Source organism: Homarus americanus, unplaced genomic scaffold (genome assembly GCF_018991925.1).
Source record: "Homarus americanus isolate GMGI-L3 unplaced genomic scaffold, GMGI_Hamer_2.0 scaffold26351, whole genome shotgun sequence".
Classification (NCBI taxonomy): domain Eukaryota; kingdom Metazoa; phylum Arthropoda; class Malacostraca; order Decapoda; family Nephropidae; genus Homarus; species Homarus americanus.
Window position 1 is genome coordinate 7,006,697 of NW_024724368.1, and position 12,932 is coordinate 7,019,628.

General features: G+C 39.9%; 1 protein-coding gene across 10 annotated transcripts; it reads left to right on the forward strand.

Moving 5' to 3' along the window:
• Positions 1-356: 356 nt before the first annotated feature.
• On the forward strand, positions 357-4,040 carry LOC121864239 (glycine-rich cell wall structural protein-like). Of its 10 annotated transcripts, none has more exons than XM_042363299.1 (4): positions 357-390; positions 1,939-3,420; positions 3,526-3,580; positions 3,737-4,040. In XM_042363299.1, the coding sequence occupies exons 1-4, from the start codon at positions 379-381 to the stop codon at positions 3,982-3,984; spliced, it is 1,797 nt and encodes a 598-aa protein (XP_042219233.1). In that variant the 5' UTR covers positions 357-378; the 3' UTR covers positions 3,985-4,040. The 10 variants fall into 10 exon arrangements, with proteins under 10 accessions (XP_042219233.1, XP_042219229.1, XP_042219232.1 ...); XM_042363295.1 differs by having other exon boundaries at positions 1,939-3,391; positions 3,518-3,568; positions 3,602-4,040; XM_042363298.1 differs by having other exon boundaries at positions 1,939-3,352; positions 3,446-3,580.
• Positions 4,041-12,932: the final 8,892 nt, after the last annotated feature.

Sequence of the window (12,932 nt, forward strand, 5' to 3'; positions counted from 1 at the left end):
GGGCAGAGAAAGACAGATATACATAGACAGATGGACACAGACAGACAGGTATACACATACACAAGGACAAAGAAATATAACAGAAGAGCAGATACAGACAAATTACTCATACACAGAAAGACAAGACATCCTTGGACAGCCCCACACACACACACACACACACACACACACGTCGCTTTCATTACTGAAGCTTATAATTTGTAAATCTAGTACAACAAGTCTCTTCCAATACGCAGAAACGTGAAACAAACGCAGTGTAACGTTAGGGGGGAGGAGGAGGAGGGATGGGGAGAGTGGGGAGGCTAACGTGAAAGAGGGAGAGTTGAAGGTGTATATAAGGCAGCGGACAACCGGAGCAGACACGACACTCCATCCACCATGAAGCTCCTGGTGAGTCCCGTGCCTTCTTGATCCAGCTGTATTTATCTCATACCATTATTTACAAAAGTTGTTATGTTAGTGAGATTTAGCTTCTCTAATCCCTAAAGATATAAATATTTTAGATTTGTATCCTTGGAAAGTTTCAAAAGGTATAAATATTTTAAATTTGTATATAAACGTAATCAAAGCCTCAGTAAGGTCTTTGGAATTTGCTTTTTTGATGATTTTATTACTTATGTCATCGTAAAAATATCTGATTTACTCATTACTTCTTCACCAAAATGACAAAGTGAACTTGAATCTAAGCCGCATCAAGCCTTACATAGAAACAAATACTCATTAATCTAATCCGTGAAAGAATAATAAATCCCAACTTAAGTTTATCGCTTAAAACACAATTGTAATCGTTTGTTCATCGACCCCCCACTGCTTAACACGAATTAATTTAACGAGTTACAGTAGGTGAGCCGCCGACCCCCTCATCCCCCAGACAATTTAAATCTTCTTTGGTTCTTCAATTCAAACATTAAGTAAATAAAATTAAACTATTTCAGTCTCGTAAAATAAAATAAAAAATCCTGCAGAGACACTACCCAAGATTTTTTTAACATTTATTATAGTAATTAACATACGGACTCACCTGATCCAAACAACAATATGAGATCACACACACACACACACACACACACACACACACACACACACAAACACACACACACACACACAATGTATACAGTATATATATCTTGTAACTCTTCTTTTACGACCAGTGACTTTCCCGTAACCACCGGGACTTCCAACGAGTAGCCTAAACCTGTATAATATATATGTGTGGTGTACATCGACCTCTCCTACAATGATTCATACCATTCATTATTCACTGGGAAGCTCGATGTTGAGTTACACGAGATGTCATAAACACATAATGACTCCTACAAGCACCACCTGCTGATTCCCAGTCCTACATTCTATCTCACAAGGTGGATGGATATTTTACCTTGAACTGTTACTGAATCAAAATATACAGCGAGATCATAAGCCTGGGTTTAAGTTACGTTTGATTAGTTTCATAAGTCAACAACTAAATAGCGTCTCTGGATCTTTATAGCCAATTCACGGCAAATTAACTAAATATATAAATCTGGTTATGTCAGTGTAACTCCTGATAAATGCAGTCCATGACGGCTATATTGTGTAATCCTCTCGGTCAAATAATACTTAACGATGACCTTCCTTAATTGCGACCAAAGAGTTTACACTATCAAGACGTCAGAGGATTGTAAATGTTTGTTCAAAAGGCAGTAAAAAAAAGTTACGATACTATTATATTTATGGACATAACGATGCTAACATACAATGCAAAAACTTATGCCACAGTCAAGTTTATGTTAATGGTAAGGAACTTTAAGATGGTGAAATATATACTGTGAATGACCAAGTACTCTGATCTAACTTTCATAGTGTGTGTGTGTGTATGTGTGTGTGTGTGTGTGTGTGATTTCAAATTTATTCCACCATATATTTATATCTCCTTAACGTGTATAACTTGTACTGCAGGTACTACTCACAACCCTCGTGGCGGCGAAGTCTGACAAACTTCCGAGCTACAACTTGCCTGCGCCCTCTGGCCCAAATGGTCCTGAAGGTAGCTGCAGAAACGGCGAAATTCGCCATGTGGACGGCACCTGTGTAGTTCCTAAAGTTACACGAAACTTGTTTGTGTATAACGCCCCTGAACAGCCTACCGAGTCTTACGGACCACCACCAGACATCCCTCCCCCTCAGGTGTCCCACAACATCTTGTTCATCCGCACTCCTGAAGGAGGCCAGGGACCTGAGCCCATCATCGTGCCGCCGCCCAGGCAGCAACACGTAGTGTACGTCCTCAACAAACAGTCAGAACAGAGTCAGCGAGTCATCGAGGTTCCTGCTCCACCGTCCGAGAACCCTGAGGTGTACTTCGTCAACTATGGTGAAGGAGATAACCCGACCCTGCCTGGTGGTATAGACTTCCAGACCGCCCTCAACTCTGCAATCCAAGGTGATGGTCAGGTCATCGGCGGCGCTGGAGGACTTGGTGCAGGAAGCGGAGTTGGTGGTGGCAGCTTGGGTGGTAGTGATGGATTTAGTGGGATCGGCGTCGGTGGCAATGGGGGCATAGGGGGTCGAGTTGAAGGCAGCAACGTTGGTTTTGGAGGCAATGGTTTAGGACATGGAAGTAGCGTCGGAGGCACTAGTGGTGGGGGTTACGGAGGTAGCGGTGGAGTTGGAGTCAACGTTGGAAGCAGCAGTAGTGGATTTGGAGGTAATGGTGGAGGCATCAGTGGTGGGTTTGGAGGTAATGTTGGAGGCAACAATGGTGGCTTTGGAGGCAACTTTGGAGGCAGTAGTGGATTTGGAGGCAACGTTGGGGGCAGCAGTGGTGGTTATGCAGCTAACGGTGGCAGCAGCAGTGGCGGATCTGGAGGTAATGTTGGAGGAATCAGTGGTGGGTTTGGAGGTAATGTTGGAGGCATCAGTGGTGGGTTTGGAGGGAACACTGGAGGCAGTCCAAGTAGTTCTGAACATGGCAGCGAAGGTTATGATGACAATAGTGGAGAAAGTAGCGGAAGTTTTGGAGGTAATGCTGGAGGTATCAGTAGCAGCCTTGGAGGTAGTGTTGCTGGTAGCAGAGGCAGTTACGGAAGAAATGGTGGAAGGACAAGTGGTAGTTTTGGAGGTCAAGTTGGAAGCACCAGTGTTGGTTTTGGAGGTAACGGAGTTAGCAGTGGTGGATTTGGAGGTAACGGAGTTAGCAGTGGTGGATTTGGCGGTAACAATGGAGGCAGCAATGGTGGATTTAGAGGTAACGGAGTTAGCAGCGGTGGTTACAATGGTAACGCTGGAAGCAACAGTGGTGGATTTGGAGGTAACGGAGTTAGCAGTGGTGGATTTGGCGGTAACAATGGAGGCAGCAATGGTGGATTTGGAGGTAGCGGAGTTAGCAGCGGTGGATTTGGAGGTAACGGAGTTAGCAACAGTGGATTTGGAGGTAACAATGGAGGCAGCAATGGTGGATTTGGAGGTAGCGGAGTTAGCAGCGGTGGTTACAATGGTAACGCTGGAAGCAACAGTGGTGGATTTGGAAGTAACGGAGTTAGCAGCGGTGGATTTGGAGGTAACGGAGTTAGCAGCAGTGGATTTGGAGGTAACAATGGAGGCAGCAATGGTGGATTTGGAGGTAGCGGAGTTAGCAGCGGTGGTTACAATGGTAACGCTGGAAGCAACAGTGGTGGATTTGGAGGTAACGGAGTTAGCAGCGGTGGATTTGGAGGTAACGGAGTTAGCAGCAGTGGATTTGGAGGTAACAATGGAGGCAGCAATGGTGGTTACAGAGGCAACACTGGAGGAAGCAGTGGAGGCAACGGCGGATTTATCATCGTCAAAGGAGTCAAAAATGGTCTTGATGGGGTCGTTGGAGGTAATGGTTTTGGTGGCAACGCTGGTGGTGGGAGTGCTAGTGATGCCAAGCTTGGCGGCGGCGTCGGGTCTGCTGCCGTTGTGGCCACTCCAGGTCGCGAGTACAATCCTCCCTCGAACGTTAACACCCCTTCTGGCCAGTAAGCAACACCCTAAACAAGACACGCCCGCCCCCGGCTACGTCCTGGACCTAGACGAACGAACAGTACTAATTAACCTCAGGAAAACTTTTGTTACTCCTGGATCTGTGACTTAAAAGTGAGATTAGAATAGTTTTGGTAAATTAGTTTATACTTTTAAGTAACGCAATGTATCCTTTAATATTAACATTAGTAACATTGGTATGTTTTGTACTCTATTCTTGATATAAAAATAAATATATATATACACCTTATGTCTAATTCCTTATTTTCCTTGATGGATGTTGAGTTACACAACTTTTTAATAATGATTTCACGAATAAAACAATGAACTTAACAACATTTACCTACAGTAGTCACACTGATTTGGCAACTCACTTTATATGTAATCTTTTCTGCTCTTACTACATGAACGACATCTATTTTGGCTCAGTATTATTTATTGAACAGAATATAATCAAATTTTGGGCTAAGTGTTGAATTTATCCAACCCAAGTATGAAATAGTAATTGTCACGGGGCACAAACTTCACACCAATACGTGAATCAGCAATTACAGTAAAATAAACACTTCCCCTTGGTGTTGACACTCCTTATGAATTATCACTTCTGGACACAACACCCAACAACCCAACACCCCCACAAAGTCACGAATTACGCAGCAGGAAGCTTCACGTAAGAGATTCCATCCACAGTAGACTACAACATTCCTACCGTGAAGCTTCCCAGGAACTCTCTTTAAAGATCTAATTGATACTGAAGCCACACAGCATAAGAAGTTCACGAAAAATCACTCCTCTCCCCAGTGTCACATGTAAGTACTAATGAAGGCAACATTTTGAGTCTTGTTAACAACGATGACGTGATTTTTTGTTGATGATTACTAATATGTAATCTGGTATGTAAAAATAGGAATATGGCAAGTCTTCGTGGATACCTTGATCATAATCGTTGAGTGTACAGTTTAATTACTCTTGGTATACAATGAAGAGTATATCTACCCCAGTGTTGGTCACTATATAATATGTTATTAAACAATTACATCTAAAACACTTGCTGATAACAGTTACAGGCAATGGGAATGATGCAATGAGATTTAAGGATGGGTTATAAAGGAGAAATATCAGGACACGTGAAAGCTGAAGCAGACGAGACACTCACTATATGGTGGTGGCTCTACGTAGTGTCTTGGGGCACAAAATCAATTAGACGAGTCCCAGTACATTAAAGCGAATACGATAATGAAAAAATCGAACTCTAATCACCTTATAATTTCCAAGCTAAGCATATTTAATAGTACCACTAGCCCTTAGGTATATAATAGTAAATAATAGTATCATTACAGCGCTCGCTCTTCAGTACAGATTAATGTCTCGCCAGTGGATAAAGATGGGAATAAACAGACGTGACACTGTCCTGAATTCATGAAGGAAATATATACGAGATACATATAATAAGCTGATGACAGAGACGAAATGAGGAGAGTTAAGTTTATACCTGAACTAACTACTGGGAAAATGGTGATAACTGCAACGGAAGACAAGAATATCCAGGAAATGCTCATCCGAGACAAGCGACAAGGAGACAGAACTATATGACTGTCTAATGTTAATCACTGAATACATGACATGGATGGTATGACAACTAGCAAATAGTTAACGATATTCCCATAAGTCTTTAAACTACTGTATACTTGGCATATTAACACACACACACACACACACACACACACACACACACACACACACACACACACACACACACACACACACACACACACACACACACACACACACACACACACGGTATACACTAATGGTACACTCAGTCATAATATTCAAGGTAGGCGAAGCAGAAGGTAAGTATGGACGGTGTCCGGTCGTTGCTGAATTTTTATCACTACAGTTCTATACTGTTGAGAAGGTACAAAGGTTCTATATACAAAAAGAAGATAATCTAAGGTTAATACTGGGAAGAGTAAATGAGAGAGAGAGAGAGAGAGAGAGAGAGAGAGAGAGAGAGAGAGAGAGAGAGAGAATTTACGATGCCTGATAAAGTTTGAATAAATTTTGATGATCCGTCATATAAGAACGAAATGTGAAGTCCTGTTGGGTGTGAAGGAATCAAAACTATTTAGGATCGGCACAATTGAGAGGGCAATTGGAGAGAGCGGCACAAGGGACGAAGATGACTGGATCTCTGGATTGTGAAAGTGAAAAATGTAACCATGCATGTAAGGAAAGGACGGAGAGATAGCCAAGTCTTTCCGAACCTGACACACGGGAATGGACATGGAATGGAACGAGAAAAAATGTAGGCTGGCGAAATGAGTTATTGGAGGCACGTGCTACCGCTAGATGAAAGGGAGCGAGCAACAGTGACTTATATCTGAAGGATGAGATGAAAGAAAAAGACCTGAGATACTGTACAAGGTGTCTGCCTCACCTCACTGAGTGGGTTGGAAGACATAACCCTGAGGTGGGTTGGTCGTGGGGAGAGAGGATGATGGAGGAGTGTTGTAAAGGGGCTAAAGAGCAGCCAGTTTTCCCGGAAACAAAAAGTGGAGTACACAAGGGAAAGTCGCAGCATGCGGCCGTGAGGGGAATATATTAGGCATGGACGACACGTGTACAGAGGACGGGATGGAAGGTTTTTTCTTCCTGCAGTTACCCCACACAAAGGGGGGCGGGGAGCTCCACGGAGAACAACGAATCATTTCTCTCTCGTATGTGTGTTGAGAGGGGGAGGGGAGGGTGGGAGAGATGCCTTCGGCCATGGTACGGATTTAGACTTGCCTCACTCAGGCCCGAGGTTAGTTTATTGGGCACCCCCCTTGCATCCTGTGCATGACGAGCGCAAAATAATTACAGTCGCTCAGGCAGGAAAGCATACGGTGTTCATGTTTGCCCTATATACTACAGGCCATGGAACAGAAAATACTGCGTTGTTCCGCCCGCGAGCAGCAAGGTTATTAAGCAGTGGTACAGTAGCTCTTGTTAGATTCGGGGGTGAGACCACAACAGAAAAAAAAAAATAAAAAATAAAAAATAAAACCCCGGATGACGCTTCTCGCCAGGCAGGAGTACCCTCAACGGACAGTGGTGGATCTGGATACATAATATTTGAGGTCATCTCACTACGCATCTTAAAAAAAATAATATTAATAAACGAGATTCAACTGACCATCCTGCTACTTTCAACGAAATGATCAAGTGTGTTTTATTATGCTTCTGCTGCGTATATGTGGACAGCCATGACTCGCATCTATCCTCTTCTCCGACCCAGGTTCGTTAACAACAATTACATATATATATTACCCAGTGAAGGGCAATACAATTTCGTAGCAGGCTTCTTTAATTGTACCATTAACTAACCAAACTAGAATTTAAAATTGTCTTACGGTTTTTTTTTATCCTACCAAGACCTCTTCCCATCAGTTACCCTACAAAACAAATACTTGTTTTCCTACAATATTCTTCACATCTCTTCATATTTTTCATTCATTTCCAATTTGTAAAGTAGAACATTATTAACTAAATATCAATCTTGCTCTTTTTCGGTTTTCAGTATCCACAAGGTATTTATGTTCACCTCAAACTATTATAACACCCACTCCTCTACTCTACTCATATACCTGTACAGTATATATGTAGACCAGCGAGGAAACAACGCGAGTTAAGCCTAAATTAACACTTCTATACAACATAATATCCACATGTTTATAACGAGCCAAGACGTATATATATATATATAAAACTCTGTTCAGCAGCGGGAATGCCGACTCACCCACCACTGCTTAATGACCAACGTATGTACAGTATACAATTACATCCATCCTCGTAATCACTCGCCGCTCAGCACTACGCCCTCATCTAGTTCTCCATCATCCGAATTGTCACCTTCTGGAGTCCGGGAGTAACGTGTCTATTAACCATTTCAGCTCAGTACTCCAGTAAGCAGTACAGTATTTAATACACGCTAACATTTCAAAATACCTTTACTGTCTGAAATAATCTGAATACGCTCGGACATTAACACACACACAAGCAAACTTAAATACTTCTTAATAGCTCTACTGTGTGTGTGCGCGTGCTGGGAAGGGGGAGAAAAACATTTACAGTAAATGTTTTTGGTGTTCCACATTAGCCTCTAGCAACATGAGTACAACAACTTTCATCGTTATTACCCGGTTTGTTTACACTGGGCCCTTGCTTACCCCAGAACCCTCAGTCATCTTCTAGTTATTCCCCGAGTAATAAAAGTCACCACCTATTTACTTACTCCATAAAGAGAAAGTCGACTATATTTTGCTTCAGTTTTTTTTTTATAAATTAATGATCCTCTAACTGCGTCTATAATACTAACGAATTGCAATTTCTTGTCGTTTGATAACCTAAAGCGTCTCTTGTTACCTGCACCACTAGTTCCTACCAAGAAATTTTCTAATAAACTTTAATAAATTTTCTATCCTCGATGATTGATTCCAGGGCAACAAAAATTCAAAGCAAACAAAAATTATTAATATAATATCAATTTAAATAACATTATAATTTAATCGCCCATGAGAAGTCTTCAGATCATCTTATTACTCTAACCCAACCCAACCCAACCCAACCCAACCCAACCCAACCCAACCCAACCCAACCCAACCTAACCTCACCACTTAACCTCACCTAACCTAACCTATCATAAGTATTACTAATTAAGATGTTGTCTTTTGTACAATATTTTTACACCCAAGTTTGTTATGCCTTCACTGAGAGGATTATTCCTACAATGATCATCTCTATAATGTTATGATTACGTTTAGATTATGCTTATGCTTGTATTAGTATTTTGATTTATTTCAACACAGTCATTATTTCCAGTGTGTTAGGCCTATAGACGTCAACACTGTGATGTCATATGTTTACATCGTTAGGCCTACAGTATGTCTACACTGTTTGGCCTATGACTAATACTGTTAGGGTTATATAATTATACACTGTTATGGTCATATTTATACTGTTAGGTCTATGGCTATACTGATGGAATCGTGTCTACACAGTTGGGGCTATGTCTACACTGTTAGGCCTATGTCTACATTATTATATGCTTATGTTTGTATAATGATGAACAGTAAACATTTAGATAAAAAATTAAAAAATTATATATTAAGTGATTCACTATAACAGATTCAGTGTAATTTTGTCGCCTAACCCGAAATTATTCCAGTAAATGTTGATATTCTGACTCGATAAATAAATAACAATCACATTAGCTGACTTTCACTCCAGGTACAAGAATAAGGAAGTATATTTTGGACTCAAGTATCTTTACGGTTATACCATTTCTCTTTGAGGATTCACGACTAGCAATATCACAGCTTTTTAAAAGATCAATAAATCTGGAGACAGAGAATAAACCAGAGAATTTCCCATCCAGAACTCGGTAGACAATGCATGGGAGTAAAACATTAATGTCGAGCAATTCAACTCTCACTACGTTAAGCTACCACACAACGTGAAAACCCCAGCGTCGTGTTAGGGTCATAAAATATACCTCTAAAATGTTAGAATATTCTACCGTTCTACCACCGTGGCGGAAGGGGGGGAGGGGGATGTTGGCGTCAGTGGTAAGATACATAAAAATATCCCACGTGACTGTAAAATATACAGTTGAGGATGTTTAAGTTACGCTAGACCGACGTAGGAAAATTATTGAAATTCCAGGCGCGTGGGTTTCTACATCATGCAATGGGAGACTAAGGCCTCAGGTCGTGTTTTGTTGTGATATGAATATTAAAAATTCAAGTCAGATGGGCAGAACGGGTGTTGCGCAGCATGTGATAAAATCAAACCGTGAAGGGAGTGAAATGGAGAGAGTGAGGACATGTAACAGGTAGGGACTAATAAATGCAAGTGACGCGGCGCTTCTTCGTAAACCTGCAAAGTGACGGCGTACATTGCTTAAACGCAACCCGGCTGGCAGGTAAAAGATGAAAACTTAGATTGCATTCGGAGACAGTCCTCGTCGTCATCCTTGAAAAAAATTAAACAATGTTTCTGAATAGAGTGAAACTACGTAATTTTCACCACTTTCACCTATTTTTGTGTTAAAACTATTTCACCACATGGAGAAAGACAGTGTGAGCCATTGTTGGACGGCGTGAATGTTTAACCAGAACAGAACATAAACGCCTTTTTTTTTTGCCCATCAGTCGATACTCAACCTGAACTCAAAATATATTAAGGAACAAATGAAGATGACGAGGGAACCACAGTATCATGACTTGGACTCTCTTTCATGGCAAGAAAATAACTTCATCAACACACTAGGTACTGAGAGCTGCTGACCTAACATATTACATACAGGGATCAAGAACCTAGTTTAATGTGTACTTTAAAACATTAATTAAGGAAAGAAGATATAATGATTTATCAGTTCATCTATCCCAATACGAAACTTTTAAAATAATAATATTAAAACAGAACTATAGGTATAATCCTCCATATGAACTTATATAATTTAACTTACTTTCAATGCTGGACAATATTTAAGTTTTTTTTTTTAATAATCACATTAATAAACTGGATGCCTAAACTGAATTACATCGTGGTAACAGTAATCAAAGCTAGAGAAAATGTATGAACGCTTTAAAATAACAACACACACACACACACACACACACACACACACACACACACACACACACACACACACACACACACACACACACACACACACACACACACACACACACACACACACACACACACACACACACACACACACACGTTCTACTACTCAAACTCCACAATGCAACTCTCAAACATTATTAACACGTACGATAATCTCAAATAAAACTAGAATTCTTGCTCCTCACAATGGATCATAATCCCTAACAGAGACATTATATTTTAAGAAACCTGTTTTTATATATAGACTTAATACCACCAAACTTTTTTATTAATCACTGAAGACTCGTATATAAAAAAAACCCATATATATACTGACTTTTACATCAACAGTAATAACCTCATGGCTATTCAAATATATTAAACTACATCAGCTGAGGTTTTTCTTTCGTATTGGACTAAAATTAAACCATCGGACAATAATTAAACCTCCGTTCTCCAATTCATAAGCCATCATTGCATTAAAAAAAACCGTCCAACATCCTTAAAAATACCTGGAGGAGAAAAAATTAAAATTCAGACGCTGGATAAGTTCAGGTGGCTGGCAGGTGCAGGGGACCGGCAGGTGCAGGAGGCTGGGTAGTTTCATGTCAGTCGAAATTGTCGAGTTTCATTGACAAATATTTATAGCTATGAATCGTAATAAAGTAGCCATAAAACGTACAAAATAGCTATGAATCGTAATAAAACGGTATATGATCGCGAGTACTATTTCCTTAGCGGTCTCTTGCCAAATACATCTTGCAGTATCTTGCTATAAGCTTGCATTATCTTGTATATATAACGCTTGTAGTGGTTAGGGAGAGGCAATTAGCCGTTTTACCATAGTTATTTTATGTCTCCCGTTATACATTATATTTCTTTAGTTATATACTGCTTATAGAACCTACTGTAGTCTCTATACTCTATAATGTCTATGTACTATCACTGCCCTATTATAGATTAGAGGTGACTGCTATATAACGCGTGGTTTGTTATATAATTCATGGCCTGATATATTAATGTGAGTGGCCTGTTATATTACGCATGGCCTGCTGTATGACGCATGGCCTGCTATATCATCCATGGCCTGTTAATATTACCCATGGCCTGCTAATATTACCGATGGCCTGCTAATATTACCCATGGCCTGCTAATACTACCCATTACTTGCTATAATACCCATGACCTATATAACCCGTAACCTGCTATATTACCCATGGCCTGCTATATTACCCATGACCTGCTACAATACCCAAGACCTGCTATAATACCCATGACCTATATTACTCATATCCTATATAACCCATGACCTATATTACCCATGACCTATATTACCCATGACCTATATTACCCATGACCTGCTATACTAATTCCTCTTGTCGTATTTACATATATTAGACTATTTAAATTTTCATGGACGAGCCCCGATTTAATTATGTAACGAACACTTCTTAAACATGCATCATCCTCATCTAGCGTCAAAAAAAAGTCGTGTTCGAGTTATATATTTCATCTATGTAATCTTGTGCACATTAGACAAAACAATAAGAAAAATTAAATCATGCGGAATAAAATCCTAATACAAAGTCATGTTGGTTACTCGAGATACTGTGCTTCAATAGTTAATGTGTTTTAGGATGTGCAATAAACACGAACTTAAAATTCGGTGAAAATAAACCAAGCTTTTTATTCACTCAAATTTATCCCAATTTCAGAAAGAATAATCGGGTTTTTTCCTATCGAGTTCCCTCATGGTATAATAAATAATAATAAAAATTAATAAATCTAATCTTTTTCAACTAATCATAAACAAATTTTAGGCACGTACAGATGTCATTAATGTGAAACAAATATTAACAAAGTAGCAGAATAACCTAAAGCAATATATATATTTTTTTTTAATTGTTGATGGTCGAGTGTAATTATTAACCTTGTTACGCGCCGAAGAACTAAGATGTTGAAGGGCAGTAATAACTTAATAACGTCGACGGAACAAGGTGTCGACTTTCAGCTTGTCTTGTGTGCAAAAGTTTCAGAGAACAAGTTATTCCATGGGAAACACAAAACATATTGAAATATATACAAAATCCTTAATTTACGTTATGTAGTTGAAGCACTTTTGTTGGGTTACGTTAACTAAAAAAAATAAACTTACCTACAGCATTTCACTTAGCCATTATCATATATTACCAGTGTACTTAATAAGCACACGTTAATACACATATATGCTCACCACCATACTAGGAGACCACAACAACACTTTTATTTACGGATTAAAATTGTGATAACTTCTC

What these genes read in the sequence shown, in the direction of transcription:
- LOC121864239 (XM_042363291.1), top strand. An exon ending in CAGCAATGGTGGATTTGGAG is followed by an intron (nt 3,353 to 3,445) that starts GTAGCGGAGTTA and finishes GTGGATTTGGAG; the next exon opens with GTAGCGGAGTTAGCAGCGGT.